The sequence below is a fragment of the Martes martes genome (assembly GCF_963455335.1).
Source record: "Martes martes genome assembly, chromosome: 4".
NCBI classification, from domain to species: Eukaryota; Metazoa; Chordata; class Mammalia; order Carnivora; family Mustelidae; genus Martes; species Martes martes.
This window is the reverse complement of record NC_137891.1, coordinates 141,771,948-141,789,747: the sequence shown is the minus strand read 5'-3', so window position 1 is coordinate 141,789,747 and position 17,800 is coordinate 141,771,948. Positions and strand designations below refer to the sequence as shown.

The 17,800-nt window shown below is 38.0% G+C and overlaps 1 protein-coding gene across 1 annotated transcript in view; it reads left to right on the top strand.

Moving 5' to 3' along the window:
• PATJ (PATJ crumbs cell polarity complex component) overlaps window positions 1-17,800 on the top strand; it is a 362,352-nt gene that overhangs the window by 80,250 nt on the left and 264,302 nt on the right. Inside the window, exon 18 of the mRNA XM_080800388.1 lies at window positions 15,100-15,309. Within this exon, the coding sequence (XP_080656514.1) occupies window positions 15,100-15,309 (210 nt within the window). The remainder of the gene's footprint in view (window positions 1-15,099; window positions 15,310-17,800) is intronic.

The window sequence follows — 17,800 nt, the reverse complement described above, 5'->3', positions numbered from 1 at the left end:
TGCCAGTTTTAATCTTGGTTATCAGAAAATTGAGTTTATAAATGGAAGAAGTAGAGGGTTTTAATTTTTGCTAGTTTTGATGGATGCTACTGCCGGTATACAGTGTTTACTAACTTGTAGAAGCCCAATATTGTTACGTTCCTGTTAGCTGATTCATTCATAGAATCTAAGATAGAGAGATAGATAGGTATTAACATAATTTTAGCATATAGTAGTAATATTAGAAAGTCAAATACAAACCTATACTATTTCCAGAATCTAAGACACAGAGGACAGTCATGTGTTGCGGGTTACTATATGTACATTTTCATGCTCATTAACATGGACACCAGTATCTGGGCTGGTTTTTTACTTTGTTGTTGTTTTTGTCTCCCCCCACCCCAGAAGATTTTATTTATTTATTTGTTAGAGAGAGAGAGAGCACAAGCAGGGGGTAGCGGCAGAGGGAGAGGGAGAGCCGGCTCCCCACTGAGCAGGGAGCCCAATGCGGGGCTCTATCCTAGGACCGTGGAATCATGACCTGAGCTGAAGGCAGACAATTAACCCACTGAGCCACCCAGGCATCCCCCCCCTTTTTTAAAAGGAGTTCTTTGGGTTCATTTCACCCATGTAGGATTAATACAGTAAGAGTAAGAAAAATGGTGTCAATCTCTACTAATGGCAGTGTCCATGTTCTTGCAAATATATAGCTTGCTGTTGAACAAACCACACATCTGCACTTAAAGGTCACCTTAGCTTAGTGGAACTTGGGACTGGTAAAGGCTATTCAGTGCCCATCCCTGATTCCTATCCACATTTATTTTTATTAACATCAAAGTACTGTAAGCTTCAGTGCCAACTGGGGTGAAGATTTCTTTTCACAGAAGATTTGCTTCCTTTCCCTCTATGGGAAAGTTCTGTATCCTTTAAATCATTTTAAGCTGCTTCATTTGAAAAATAATTCTTAGTAGTATGTTCGTGGAGTGGATTGATTGTGGCTAGTGGGGGAATTCTCTTATGGCTTAAAGATTGCTTTTCAAGCCTGCGAAGTGGGTGAATGAAGGGAGCCCACTCCTGGTGTGTGGAGTTTGTAGTGTGCTCAGGATGATGACTGACTTCCAAAAACCACAGTTCAGCAAGACTAAAGGCATCAGGAGACCAGAAGCCACTTAATAAGAGATCAAAGAGGCTGTGTGTATATCAGCTTGAAATCCAGATAGTACAGATCAAAAGCTTGCCTTAGCGAGGCAGCTGCAGGGGGATGAAGTTAGCAGGAGGCCCCAAAGATCTTAAGTCAGGCCTGATGTTGAACTTTGCGGGAATTTCATGGCTCTTCTGGAATATGAATTTGGCCAAAAAAAAAAAAAAAACAAAAAAAAAACCACACACACAAAAATAAAAAACAAACCCCATTGTTGCTAATGGAGAGAGAGAGAATAGAAAGCAGGCAGCAAATGCTTCTTAGCGGGTTGGTGCTTTCTCATAGGGTGACTCCCTTTTTAACAAATATTTCTTAAGGACTGTTTCTGCTGAGGAGGGGGAGATCCTGAAAATGGTATATCTGTTTTATTACCTTTCATGAGTATTTCACTGCAAATATTAGTGTTTATGAAACAGCCACAGAGAACTGAAATAGAGACTTAAAGACACTCAGATTTACTGCAAAACCTGGCAATTACATCTCTCTTGTGAAATGCTGAACATATTCCAGGAAGTTAGCGGATATCAGTCTAGCTGTGTATCTGTCTCCCATGTAATTAAAAACAGAAAAATAACTGTCAAAAAAAAAAATGTTGGTCTAAAGAAGAAACTCATTCTCCAGAGCTGTTTCATCACCAGGCTTCCCCTACCTCTCTGGGTGTGAGTGTGTTTTGGAAGTCCTCCCTTGATTCTGATGTCACCATCGAGAACCATGCTGGTAGATGACAATCATAGCTCTCCCTGCAGTAGGGCAGAAAGACTGAATCAGAAACACCAGCAGGTCCTGAGAACCTGTTTTCCCAAGGCTGTTATTTGTACTGCTCTGCCCTGTCTGTGGGTGTCATTTGGAGCCAGGCAGTGATCCAAAGAGGCCGTGCTCTCCCCAGCAAGGGCCAGGAAGTGGTGCTGCCTCCTTCTGGTACTGGAGGCCTAATTTGTTAATGATGCATGAAAGGGGATTGGCTGCCTGATGTTTATATACCATTTTCTAGGGCTCCGGTTTCCCTTTCAGCTGTTCCTTTTGTATTTTCCTTTAGTCAGATAGGACATTGACCCATACAGCACTGTGAGCATATAGGACGGTTAACAGCACTAACTTACAAGTCAGAGAGGACTAGGATTTTCATTCTGCCTTTGCCTCCCCACTAGGACTTTTGACAGGCTTGCTAGTCTTTCTTACTCTCCATTTACTAAAATAATCATGTCTGAGATAGAAATAATAATTGCCTTATAAAGCTGTAAAGACTAAATAAAAGATATATATAAATGCCCACACTTTCTTAGGCATAAAATAATATGTTATCAGTTACTGAAAAATGATGATTCATTGATTCTAAAAAATAGAATCTGAGTGCACAGTGGCTATACCTGTACTCATTCTCTCCTTCCAAAAAAGTTACTGGTCCTTTAATATGAACTAGTATGGTCTATATACAGATGAAAAGAGACATTGAAGATCTTTGACAAATGTATATTGGGCATTGTCTATGTCAGGCACTGTTCTGGACATGGAGAATATGGTAGTGAAGAAAATAAACCATAGACTCCATGTCCTCGTGGAGTTTAAATATATTTGGGAGTAGGGGGTCAGTGGATGAATAAACATATGTTAAACACACTAAAGGAAACAGACTTGAGAACAACTCTGTATGATACAGTATGGTTTTAGCAGTGCTGGAAGTGAGAGTAAGCCTCTGTGATGGTTGCTTTTTAGGATTCAGAGGGGTCTCACAGGGAACTGAGGTATGCCTTGTAGAAAAACAGGTAGTGGACATTCCAGGCACAGGAATGTCCTGAAATTGATTACTTGGTCCTTATTTCAAGTCGTCATCATCGTCATCGTCGTCTTCTTTTTTTTCCATTGGTTGTTAACTGTATGTATATCTATCTAAGCTTTTGAGTTTTATTCCTTTTAATGAAAAATCCTTTGAGAAACTTTGTGTTCTCCTATTTTATTTGGAAAACAAGGCTACCATTTCACATGGTAATAACAGCCCATAATTATGGGTTATGTACTGCTTACTCTGAGTCAGGAATTGCTTACAGCTTTGATATATACATAAGCTGATTTGATCATCCCCACAACCCCATGAGGTAGCTCCTGTAATCATCTTCATTTTATGGCTGAGGAAACTTGATGACAGGAGGTTAAGAATTTCCTCAAGATCACCCAATTAAGTCAGGAGTGGAGCTGGGCTTCTAAGTCTGTGCTCCAGTGGTGTGAAAATACAGTCTTCAGACCAGAAATTTTCACTGGTTCTTCATAACTGTGGCTTAACACAATGATAAATGACAAAAAATTTCCAATTCTCTTTCCAGAGAAAAATGCTTATTACAATTCCAGAAGATTTACTGGAGATCATTTCTGAATCTTGTGGTTCCTTGAGTTTAGTCCTCCAAAGTTCTTTAGAGACCTGTCCACGTTCTTCACTGCTAGAGCATACAAATGGCACGTTGTGTCCTAGATTTCCCAGCAGGATTCCGTGGCCTTTCTCCTTTACAGTTTCAGAGTTGATGAAGTTTTATTCTGCATGTTATATGCTGCATACTGTAGAGTATTGGTTGTCCATTCAAGGAGAAATCACAGAATTTTTCTACAGAGTGCAGGGCATTCCATGTCCTTGATACAGCTGTGTGTGTCAGCAAACCTCCCAGCCCGGAGAGGGCTCCTGTCTTTCAGCATCTGCTCCAAGGGAGAAAGAGGGCTGAGGACGCCATGCTGCTCTGAACTTCTCTTCTGATGCAGAAGTCTTTGTATCTGGAGAGTTACAGGGTCAGCTCTTCATTTTCACATGTTACCATGTAAGCATAAGCTCACCAATGGTTTAATAGTTGATAGCACTGTTGGTTTTTTTTTTTTTAAGATTTTATTTGTTTATGTATTTATTATTTATTTGACAGAGAGAGAGATCACAAGTAAGCAGAGAGGCAGGCAGAGAGGGAGGGGGGAAGCAGGCTCCCCGCTGAGCAGAGAGCCTGATGTGGGGCTCGATCCCAGGACCCTGAGATCATGATCCAAGCTGAAGGCAGTGGCTTAACCCACTGAGCCACCCAAGTCCCCCAATAGCACTGTTGGTTTAAATCACATACGCTCAGCTGAGTTTAAAACACAGTAAACTCAATGTAACTGTTAACCCCTCAGTCCCATATTTCCTGCTGATTTCTTCTCCCTCATCATATTCACAGTGAGAACCATAGAACAGTAAGAGTACTTACGAAATAACCATTACGGACTTAGAAAGCACTTTTCATGACCTGTGTCATTTAATGCTTCGTATGACTCTGTGAAACCTATACTATTGTTCTTACTTCACCAGTGAGAATCCCAAGTCTCAGCTAGTATTTTATAAGTGCTTAGGCTGAGAATGATTTGTTTGGAAAATGAAAATAAATTCCAAAACTAACATTAGATAAGTTTTTTCAAGTTTTATGTGTCTATACTTTCCCTACATCATAATAACTTTCTCTACATCATAATAACTTTCAACTAAAATAGTTTCCTTCTCCCCCCAGAAAATATTATGATATTTATTATTTATAAATTCATTTTTCTACTTAAAATTTTTTTGTGTAAAATACATATAAAATTGACCATCTTAACCATGTGCAGTTCTGTAGTGTGAAGTATATCCATATTTCAAGTAATGTAGTTTTGATAGAGGGTGTGACTGGAGTACTATTGTCTGCGTAGTAGACATTTCAGCCAGACGATGGGACCTGTAGGTAAAGAATTGTGTGGTATGTTTGTTTTATTTCTATTAAAACCAGAAAACGTCTTAGGCTAAGAGTGAATGGGAAACAATTACAGCATGACAAAAAACTTTCAAGAGATAAAACATTCAAGCAACAGATCTAATATCCAAGGAAAATATCTAGTGAGAGACTAGAAAGGGATAAGAGAAAAAAATAGTCTTTAAGAAGTGATTTCCACGGGACTCCTGCTTGAACCATTGAAATTACATGTTACTTAAAATAGACTTTTAAAGTACCAAGCTATGCAGAGTAAAATTATGTGCTTGTTGATGTATTTTTTTCCCTTTATAATATATTTTAATTTTTTTAGCAAGTTTCTCTGTCCACTTCTCTTCCATTGCACTTTTAATTGCCTTACATGCTATGCTTACTGTGCTGCTCAGAGACTGTTTAGTTCTATGCATGATGCATGGAAAAATCTATTCTTAATGCCTAATAGTATTTAGGAAGTAATAAGACACAAGGAGCCAGGAACCATATCAGTTTAATCTATCTTGAGTGCACTGAATGTATTTTGTAGGTACTTTGAACATGATGGTGTTGCGGTAATTGGTATGATTGGTGTAATACTTGACTGTATTATAAAATAGTTAAAAATGGGATTGGATTCTGATAAGGTAGCTTGCTCATTATTCATTAAATCATTTATTTATTGCCTTGCACTCACTATAAATACATTTATTTCTCTTTCCTAAAAGTAAATACTTAGCTTGTTGGTCAAATCAGAAGCTCTTTTAGTATAATTAATTACATTCCACTATCTTAAACCAGAACTATTCTAGTGATTTTAATTCAACTAATAGTCCCTGGCATGTCTTTTGATGCAATCTAAAAATGGCAAAGGAAAAAAAAAGTTGTTTTAAGATTCATTGTATTAAAAAAAAAAAGGCACATGTCATAAATACTTTATGTTCTGTTTCGATGGTAGAATACCCAGGAAGTTAGATCTTGTGTAGTCACTGCCTTTTTATGAGTTCTTAAAAGACATCACTAACTAAAATTATACCATATATGTGACCATAGTGTGCATCTTTTTTCATTACCAGTGCTGTGTTTTGAATTAACTTCCATCATTCCCTACTTTTTATAGTGGTTTTCTGAATGTTTTGGTAGAAATTAATGACAAATTTGACTCAACATACTCTGTCAAATTTAGTTACAGGATTTTGGAGCTGGGGAAACAAATTCTAACTGTCATGTATCCAGTGTTCTCCTTTTACAAGTGAGGAAACTGACTTAGAGAAGTGAACTTGTGAAATTATACACAGCCAGGCTGGCACCAAGCTGGGGCTCAAACTTGTCCCCTGACATCTAATCCACACCCATCCTACCAGTAGTGGTTCGAATAGCTGTTTTCCTTGTCTTTCTCTCCTATATATATTTTCTCCTTTAAAAAAAATACCTTTGGATTATGTTTCCTCATTGATGTTATTCACTATGGAATTTTTAATTCATGCCAAATGTACATCAGAGCTTCTGCAGATCACTGTTTTTTCTTTTAAGTTGTGTGTGTGTGTGTGTGTGTGTGTGTGTGTGTGTGTGTATGCATGAACTTCGCCTTTGTACCAATTCTTTCCTCTGCCTACCTCCAGGATGAAAGAGTTGGTGGTCTCCCCTTTAAGGAGATTTTTTTTTTCCCCCAGTATTCTCCATCTTAGTAATTTCCTTGAGCTCTTATCTTGAAAATTTCACTTAGTTAATTTATTTAGATTTTAACATAATACTCTTCAGTTCAAATAATAACAGTCACATGTAAGAGTATACTCTTGAAGAAACAAAGATTTGCCACTTTTTGCTTTCTCTTAGTTAGCCATTGTTGAGTTGGAGTAATTCTCTTACCAAATATTCCATAGCTATCTACCTCATGTTATCCAGAAATTAATGTAGATCCTTTAAAATTATCTTTAAAATACTTCCTCATACCTGTGAATATATATTTGTGGAGTTAGGCTCAGTAGCTTCCTTTTGTGATAATGTACACCACAACATTGAATTCATTGGTTAGGAGATCTCTTCATTTGTAGAACACTTTTTATTTCATAATTATTTGAAGTTGTTTTCCCAGCCATTTTTTGGAACCATTTCATTTTGGTGAAGGAATCCAGTCGTAGAGGAGAGCAGTTATTTTGATGTGATGACCTAAACAGCAGCACAGAACTTTCAGAACTAATTTGAGTAATTAAACATAGAATTAAGACTGTGTGACTTAACCGTATTTCCTCTCATGAGTTTACTATACCAACTTTATGTTTTAATATACTCAATTGACAATAAGTGTCAAAATTATCAAAGGTAAAGTAATTTATACATAATTTTTAAATTATTGATATGTTGTTGGTATATGTTATGTTTCAGATGTGCAACATAGTGATTTGACAATTCTGTTTCTCAGTGTTCACCATGATGTGTAGTTACCATCTGTCTCCATACAACATTATAATATTATTATTATTATTATTATTATGCCCTGCTTTTCATTTCCTTATTTATTTTATAACTGGAAATTTGTACCTCTTAATCCCCTTCACCTGTTTCACTGATTTTTCCTACTTCACCTCTGACAACCACCAATTCTCTTTACTTGAGAGACTGTTTAATTTGTTTTTTGGATTCTGCATATGTAAGTGAAATCGTATGGTATTTGTCTTTCTGTGTCTCATTTATTTCAGTTAGTGTAATGCCCTCTAGGTTCATTCATGTTGTTGCAAAATGGCAAGATTTCATTCTTTTTTGTGGCTGAGTAATATTCCAGTGTTCGTGTGTGTGTGTGTGTGTGTGTGTGTGTGTGTGTGTGTGACCTTTCTTTATCCATTTATCTCCTGATGGACAGGAGATGGGTTGTTTTTGTATCTTGGCAGTTGTAAATCCCAGCATTAGGATTACTGGGTAATAGAGTTTTTTTTGTTTATTCCCCCCCCCCCCAGTTTTCTTTAGGATACTTTTATTTTTCATTTTTTGGGGATCCTCCATACTATTTTCCATAGTAGTTGCACCAATATACATTCTCACCAATAGTGTCTGACGATTCCCTTTTCTCTACATCCTTTCCAACACTTGTCATTTCTTGTCTTTTTGATACTGGCCATTCTTTCTAGTGTATGATATCTCATTGTGGTTTTGATTTGCATTGCCCTGATGATTAGCAATGTTGAGCATCTTTTCCTGTGTCTCTTGGCCACCTGTATATGTTCTTTGGGAAAATATCTGTTCAGGTCCTCTATCCATTTTTAAAAATTTAATTAGGGTGGAAAAGGGCAGAGGGAGAGGAAGAGTGGGAATTTTAAACAGGCTCCACACCCAGCATGGAGCCCCATGGGAGGCTTGATCTCATGACCCTGAGATCATGACCTGAGCTAAAATCGAGTCCCGCACTTAACCAGCTGAGCCACCCAGGCAGCTTTATCCAGTTTTTAATCAGATTGTTTTTTGGTGTTGAGTTGTAAAAGTTCTATATATATTCTGGCTATTAACCCTTTATCAGATAGATCATTTGCAAACACCTCCCATTCGCTAGGTTTCCTTTTTGTTTTGTCGATGGTTCTCTTTGCTGTGCTGAAGTTTTCATTCTGGTATAGTCCCAGTAGTTTATTTTTGCATTTGTTTCCCTTGCCTGAGGAGACATATCCATAAATATGTTGGTTAGGCTGATGTCTAAGAGATTACTGCCTGTGTTTTAGGAGTTTTATGGTTTCAGTTCTCACATTTAGGCCTTTAATCCCTTTTGAATTAATTTTGTGTGTGGTGTAAGCAAACGGTCCAGATTCACACAGCATGTAGCTGTCCAGTTTCCCCAACACCATTTATTGAAAAGACTGTCTTTTCCCTATTGTATATTCGTGCTTCTTTTGTCAATTGGCCATGTAAGCATGGGTTTATTTCCGGACTCTATCCTGTTCCATTGATCTATTAGATGCAAGTTTTTATCTGAAATAAAATATGGTCTATCTTTTTGCCATTCTGCTATAAAGACTCCTGTTTCCTTAATGCTTTTAAAAGTTAGGGTTTTATAGTACAGAATTTAAAAAAACAAAATAAAACAAAACCCAGACATTGTTCTTTATTTTGAGTGCATGGAGTTAAGTCATTGTTTATATCTTGACTGCTGTTTTTCTGCATTGGAGTAATACTGCAAAGCATATAAATGTTGAATGTCAGAACAGTCCTTGGTATATGTCTCACGTTCCTCTTTTAAAAATAGCTCTTACAGATGCACTGCCAGTTTTATTAAATGTGACCAGTATTCTTGTTCATTTCTTTTGTCTCCTCTTTATGTAACATTTCTTCCTCCATGCATTTCCACTGAGCTTGCTGTATTTGCTTGCATGGATTTGTAATTTTACCTCTGGAGCAGCTTCATGGCTAGAGCTCCCTACGCCTTTAGGTTGATATATCTCTCACAGAGCTCACATTTCAGCTGAACCACCTTTCTGCCCCCAGTGATGCCCCTGCACCTTGCCTTAGTTTATGTGAACTCTGATCTCTTTGACCTGTAGGAATGTACACAGATATTCATGTACTACATTTTATAGACACTGCAGAGACTTTGGAAATTATGCCCATCTGTTTGGGCATAATTACTGTCACGTGTTTGTAACTGTTCATGTAAAGGTGTTAAAGGTTAGATTAGCTCACCAAATGAATGGATTCTCAAGCACACATATATAGATTAAAATTTGGCAAACAAAGGCATGTTTGATTTGTACATACAGCCATGCTACACATTCTGTGCTAACTTCATCAGCTAGGTACTGAAATATAAACCAGTGTGATAAGTAAGGGATAAGTAAGGGACTCAGTTTGCACACTTTGGCAAGGCAATAAATATATCTTCTGTCAGTTTGCCTGCTTTCGATATTAATTCATTTGGCAAATACCTGAAGATAGAGAAGCTGCATCACTTAGAGGCTAAGAACATAAACTCTGGAACTTAACCAGCTGGTTTAAATTCTGGCTCTGCTGTTTATCAGCTGTGTGCCTTGGTTAATTTTCCTCTTAGTTTTCTCATCTTGAAAGTAGGGATAATAATGGTACCTGCTTCATGGTGGTTTGAAGGTTAAATGAATTCTAATAAGTAAGATTTCTAGAACATTCCTGGCATGGCAAGAACTCAGTAAGTGCTGTTGTTCTTATTCATCTATGATGGGATGTGTCCTTTGCCTTTGAGGTCCTTAACAGTCTAGTGAAGAGAGAGAAACCAAATAGTTTCAGTCATTCAATATTTCAACTACTATTGAGTACCTTCCATATGGCAGCCACTACAGTTAGGTCCTGGAAATAAAGCAGCAAATAAGCAAACATACTTTTGCTCTCGTGAAGCTTATTTTTAGTAGGAAAGACAGTTAAAATAATTTCTGTAAAATGTCAAAAGTGTTATAATAGAGAAAATGCAAGGTGCCATGGATACATGTAGGAGGAGGACCTAACTTATTTTGGAGGTACGGGACAGTAAGGAAAACTATATTATGGCAAATGCTCTGTGGAAGTCCTCTTTTGGATTTAGGGGTATCACAGAGTAGAAAGTTCCTAAGTCAGCTTTGGGGAGTCAGGGAAGGCTTCTAGGAAAGGCTTCTCCATCCAACACGTTGGATCTGACTCTGGTGGCAAAGATGGAGAGAAGTGGCATTGGGGCAGGGAAAAAGTATTCCTGGTAGGTGGAATGGTTTGTAGGATGTCAGGAAGCACATCAAAGCATTTCACAGTCCTTGGATTTCAGTAGTTCTGTATTGTTGGGACAATGTGTGGGGCAAACAGGGGTGGACAGTGGTACATAAGGGGAGAGCAAGAGGAGTTTAGACTCAGATCTGAGGGAATTGCTCTACCAAGCAGTTAGGACTTGATCCTGAAGGCAGTTGGGTATTGCTGAAGTGTTGCAAACAGAGAAAAAATTGTAATTGCATTTTTGTTTTTTTTTAAATTTTTATTAATTTTATTATTTTTATTTTTTTAAAGATTTATTTATTTGAGAGAGTGAGAAAGGGAGAATGTGAGACGGGGAGGGGCAGAGGGAGAGGGAGAAAGAATCCCAAGCAGACTTTGTGCTGAGCATGGAGTGTCAGGATCCCGGGACCCAGAGATCATGACCAGAGCCGAAATCAAGAGTCATCCATTTAACCGACTGAGCCACCCAGGTGCCCAATTTTTATTCTTTTAGAGAGAGAGCATGCGTGTGAGCAGAGGGATGGGGGAGTGGGCACTGGGAGAGGAAGAGAGAGAGAATCTTAAGAAGGCTCCACGTCCAGTGCAGAGCCTCATGCAGGGCTCGATCTCACGACCCTGAGATCATGACCTGAGCCAAAATCAAGAGTAGATGCTTAATTGACTGAGCCACCCAGGAGGCCCACATTTTTATTTTTGAAGATTATTCCTTTATCTCTATGGAAAATAGACTGAAGAGGTCAAGAGCAGAGATAGGGAGATTAGCAGTCGCCTAGGCAAGAAATAATGAGAAGCTGAACCAAGGTAGTGGCAGTGGAAATGGAGAGAAAGGGTCAGATAGAAAAGATAGAAGATCAAACTGACATGCTTCAGCTAGCAGCTCAGTGGAGGGGTGAGGGGAGAGGGATTAACTGAGTGCTTGGGTATATGGTAATGCCACTTGGTTATGGGAGGAGAGGACTCTGTCAACTTGGATTTCCCCTACATGGAAACATCCCGTGTTTATAATATCAAATATGAATGTCACTTCAGCAAACCTCAAAAATTCTTATGTGCACTTTTCTTCAAGCAGGTACAGTGATTGTATTCACTTGTGAGACAGAGCAGTTATTTGGATTTTCAGGATTTCATAGCTGAGTAGTGAGAAGAATTCAAGTCAGATCTCCTGTCTTCTGGTCTGGTGTTCTGAGGGAGGTTAGCTGTTCTTAATTGATTGTTAGAGTTCAGTAATATTTTTAAGAGCCGTAGGGAGCAACTTTCATAAACGGTTGAGTTGAGGCAAACATAGGGAATGCTGTTATAATGTGAATAATAATATAAGCCTTTTGAATAAATAAGAAAAAATCTTTCAGAAGAGAATGGCTAGCATAGTGAAAGATGCTGTTTCTTGTGTTCTGTGATTAGTCTTTAGTGCCCTCTGTTGACTGCTTAGTCTAAAACAATGTTGAATCTGGAAAACAATGTTCCTTGCAGTGTTATTTACCAAAACAGGAAGAATTAGAGGTATTAAAATTGTGATAAAAGGTGATAAAAACTGATGGGGACTTAAAAAAAAATCTGCATGGGGTCTCGCAGTTGGGTAGAGGTCTTAAGAAATATCGTCATAACATTTTGTTTGCTACAACATGTATATGCTATTGTGGGCTACATTTTCAGAAAACAGACCTTCCTGATGACGAAGAGCCTAAATCAGTCTGGTTTTTCAGCATTTTTTTATGCAGTAAAGCCACAAGAATAGCAGTCGGATGGGTGGCTAGGTGATGGACGTTGGGGAGGATATGTGCTATGGTGAGTGCTGTGAATTGTGTAAGACTGATGAATCATAGACCTGTACCCCTGAAACAAATAATACATTATATGTTAATAAAAAAATAAAAAGGTGAATAAGCAAAAATAATAACAATTTAAAAAAACTAAAAAAATAAAGTAGGGTTTTGCCTTTAAAAGAAAAAAAGAATAGCTGTCATCCCAGTAGGCAGTAGCTGTTCTTTTTCCATAGGGCAGCAACTACATATGATGAGGATGAAAGGAAATGACCATTCCTCATTAAAGCAACTTCATTCAGCTACCTGAGAAATCACACCATCAGAAAAGTCATCACAGAAAATGAAATAGTGATTATACATAATGAGCATCTTCAGAAGTGGATGGTTTGTCCTTTTTTTTTTTTTTTTTTTAATGACAAATGAGCGGCCCTTGAGTTCTCTCCTCTAGGAAAAGGGGTGGTAGATTAGACTTAGTGTTGAGAATAACTAGAGGTCTAAGCCTGAATAAATTTTAGTAAGCAAGCACACCTGGTATAGCTTAAGGTCCAAAAGAAGACTGTACTTTGTATAAATGAATGCTTACCGTGACTTTTCTATAATAAGGGAAATCTATTAATCGTTCCATTTCTGTTATTGCCCAGTTAATCTTTCTTTGAAATGTTTCTAATTATCAGTTCAGCTGGTTGCATTTTGAAAACCTATTCATCTAGTTGGGGTAAAAATAGTGCTTTTTGATTTGGTGTTCCGTGAAACTGCAGAGATTGCTTGTACCAAGCTGGTGAAATCATTTATTTGCTTTTGGTATATTTTACTGTTGCAATTTTCTCTGAGAAAGTTTAGTAATTATTAATATGAAGTAATGCTAGTTGCTTTCTGTGCATTTCATGAGGGGAATATGCCATTATGTAGTTTCCCTTCCCCCCTAATAAAAAAGCCTTTCATCACAAACTGACATCCTAAATGAAGGACATAATTGTACAGCTTATTTATTAGTGTGTCAAACTTAAAATGTAATGGTTTCATATTTCAGAATGAAAAGTGTGTTGTGATTCATGGTTGCCGGTGACAAAATAGACAGCTCTTTTATATCTGCGCTGATTGCCTGCTGATATACCACTGTACTTTTTTTTTTGTTCTTTTCTTCTCTCTTCCTATGCAATAGCTCCCTCTACTTGAAAATATTGGTGTAATTATAGTTCAACACTGTATACTTTGTTACTGAATACTCCTGACTATTTTTACTTTCCATCCTCTTCCTGAATATGAGGTGTTAAACATCAGAGCATGTTAGAGATATACCAAGAATCTCTTGACCTTGGAGCAGAGAAGCAAGGTTAAGGAAAGTAAGATGTTATGTTTGAAGGCATTTTTCAAGGAATTAGCTGTGTCGCTTTTTCGGATTTATATATATATTTGGTTAAAATTCCATATAGTACTTGAAAATGAACCTTGATGTCTAAAACACAGAGGTCTATGAAAAGTGGATCAGAAACTTCAAAAGAACCATCAGCCACTTCAAACTGACAGCCTGGAACTTGGCAGATTCTCACTTTGTTAATTACAAAGTCTTCTGATTCTAACATAAAACATGGCCATTGGTCTCTCATTTGTCAGGAAGAGTTCAACAGTAGTAGAATCTCATGTTACTACACCTTGCCTTTATGGAACAGTATGTGTGTAATGAAACAGTAGGAACAAAATAAAAACAATTGTTTCACCTGGGGTTTGATGATTTTTTTTCTCTCCCTTACTAAGTTTGAGGTTTAGTAGTTGTACCATTAATTTAATGTGGAACAAGTAGCAGAGCATGGTAGTCAAGAGGAAGGACTTGGGAACCAGCTTGGTTGGATCTGAATCCTAGCTCTGCCACTTACCAGATGGGTAATCTTGGCAAGTTTCCTTAACTTTCAGAGCCTCAGTTCCCTCATCTGTAGAAACATAGACAAGTGTTAGAGTAAAGCACTTAAAATAGAGCCTGACACATAGTACTATATATCAGTGTCCAACAAAATAAAATTTGTTCTTATTAATCAAATGTATTTATTGAATGTCAACATTATCATTAGGGCTGCTAAATAAAAAGAAAAATGGGGCCTTTCCAGTGGATCAGAATTATTTTCACATTGGTTTTGTTCATGAAGTGACGCTTGTTTTCTTGTATCAGAATAGTTCTCACCAAGGAGTCCCTATACCATGTTACAATTTTTATATTATAAATTGTAGCTGTGTTATTTTTAAGCTCCTTTTTTTCATATAGTGGAATATTCCATGGATTCCATATCTTTTTTGAACTTCATTGATTTAGCATGAGGATTTTATACTGGTGAAGTACATAAAAAGTGAAATTTCATTTACCATAGTTCCTTCTCATAGAGCCTACTTATTGCCCAAGAGCATACTTGTCTTTGGTCTATAATATGACTGTGTGTGAGGATGTCAGAGAGTCTTGCTCAACTGTCATCAGACTTCTTGCGGCCCAATAAAATACCAGTCACCAAAAGTTCAAAAAAGAAATTTGTAGGTATTGAACCCTCAGACACATAGCTGAAATTGTTAAGATGATGTTTCTACCTTGATATAAAATGATATTTGTGTGGATGTATAGAGTGATACTGTAATAGATTTTTGACCTCTTTGGAAGAATATCCCCAGAATGCTGGATATTTACTGTAAATAGTGAAATCAGATTCATGAGTCTATGTGTTTTCAGAAACTGACTTACCTTTCTTCTTGGCTTGATCCTTAGGACCCTTTAGATCCCACAAGATCAGTGATTGTGATCCGTTCCCTGGTGGCAGATGGTGTTGCAGAAAGAGGGGGAGAGCTATTACCTGGGGACCGCCTGGTCTCAGTTAATGAATACTTTTTGGAAAACACTACACTTGCCGAAGCTGTGGACGTGTTGAAAGCTGTGCCGCCAGGCATCGTACGCCTCGGCATCTGTAAGCCCTTGGTGGTAAGTGTTCAGTGTTGTTAATGTAGGACGTGATAATAGTGTAATACTTAAGAACGTGGATTTTGGAGACAAATACACCCGGTTTTGAATCCCTCTTCCACAGCTTATTCTGTCTGTGTCCTAAGACAAGTTTCTTAGGTCCTTGACTTAAAAAGTTAGAAACATATCTGTCTCATATGATTTTGGGGACTAAAGATTATATTCATTAAGTGCTTGCGCATTGTTAAATAAATAGTAGCTGCTAATGTTGCTAGTCCTTTAGCTTTTACTACTATCTTTATCTTCATATTAGCACAGATTAGCACAGATTAGCACAGTAGCTTCTACTACTATCTTTATCTTCATAATATTAGCACAGATGGTACGTTCTCATCATATTCCTTATGATGTAAATTTCAAAAGTCTATGCATTTTTTTTTAAAAGTCTATGCATTTTAACTTTCACTTGGAAATGATGCTGAGATGGCATGATAAGCTGAAATCCAGTTAACTATATTGTTTTAACCGTAGGCAATGGGATTTGAATATGCTCTTCTGCCCATCAAAGTGCCTTAATAACCCCTAGCATCTAGAACTCCATGTGGTCAGGTCATCTTGAAGTTCTCTTACTGCTTAACCTTATGTACCAGGTCAGATTAGTGTTTATGACTAAGGGCCATATTACTATTAGGGTGCTTCTGAGGTTCCCCAATGCAACAAAATACTTGATGATAATTTGTAAGCAGTATGAAGATATTCTTGAGTGCTTACTACTGTATGTCAGTATTTTAAAACGTTTACATGTATTAACTAGTTTAGTCCTCCTGGCAACTTGAAAAGATTACAGATGAGCCCATCAGGACATGGAGAGTTGAGCAGCTTATCCTCAGTGATGTAGCTAGTAAGGGACAGAGTTGGGGTATAAACTCAGGGGGCTTCAGACCACAGTGCTGTATATTTAACTTGTTGTGAGTTTAGTTTGCAGGCAGCCCTTCTGGAAACAGATGGTCTTAGTAAAGTGTTAAACTGGATTTCAAGAAACCTGGACTCTGTTTCTAGCTTTCCTATGAGTCAGCCCAGTAGTTTTCAATGCAAAGATATGGAATATACATAAGGATCACCTGGAAGTTGGCTAAAATGCAGTTTTGGAGGTCCTACCCTCAGAGATTCTCATCTAGTCATTGGGATGTGCTGTTGAGGGATCTGCCTCTTCAGTGAATCACCCCTGTAATTCTGGTGAAGAATTTCACACTAGGACACTAGAAACGTCCTAGTAATTTTTTTTTTTAAGATTTTATTTATTTGATAGAGAGAGAGGGAACACAAGCAGGGGGAGTGGGAGAGGGAAAAGCAGGCCCCCTGCCAAGCAGGGAGCCTGATGCAGGGCTTGATCCCAGGACCCTGGGATCATGACCCAAGCCAAAGGCAGACACTTAATGACTGAGCCACCCAGATGCCCCTGTCCTAGTAATTTGATCATCGTTATACTACCTTTCTTCTCTGACCCTATTTTTTCATCTCTGAAAAGACTGAGCAAGACTAGAGGACTCCTAAAATCTTTCTTAACTCTAAGTTTCTTTTATTCTGTGAAGTATATTAATATGCTATATGAATATGTTAACATACTATACATGTCCATATGTATTGGTAAATATAGATAAATATCTTCACTTTTAGATACATAGGTATAGATATATAGAGATAGCTCCTGTATTACACGTAATATTTATGTGTTGGGGAACCTCAACATGGTCTTCATGAATCCTTATGAAGATACTGGTATGTTATACTATCGTCTGATAGTATAAATATTCCAAATATTTCAAAATGGAGTATAGCACATAGCTAATCAAGTTCTTGACTTTGTCTTCTATGTTTGGTGTATGGGTATTGCCATAACCAACATGAGACACCAGGAGTTGCCTGGTTTGATTTCTGGACAAATTAATTTGCAGGGAGGAACTTGATGTTTTTATGGAGATCTCATCTTCTTGGTTGTGGAGGGGGTAAGGGGATGTTGTCTTGATTTTCCCTGATGAGTACTTACCTGGTTACTTGGGCTGCCAGAGGAAATCCCAAACTATTTATGTCCTGGAGCACTTAAATAGCATGTCTTTACTCTGAAGCACTTTAGGGATGTATCAGGTGGTATAGAAATCAGAGCTTCGTTACTGCCTGGGTGCAGATTCCTGGGCTATTTCTCATGGAGGGAGAGCTGCAGAGACTTCAGGATATAAGAGCCACATTCTGAGAGGGTTTTGGAACATCGTAATTGTGAGGTGGACCTTTGCCTAGGCTCCCCTTTGTGAGTAGGAGAGTGGGAAGCCACAAAAGGGATGAAGACAAAGGACTCTAAAAAATTCTTAGTTGGAGGGGCACCTGAATGGCTCACTCAGTTAAGCTGCTGTCTTCAGCTCAGGTCATGGTCCCAAGGTCCTGGGATTGAGTCCCGCATCAGATCCCCTGCTCAGCGGGGAGCCTGCTTCTTCCCCTCTCTCTGTCTGCTGCTCTG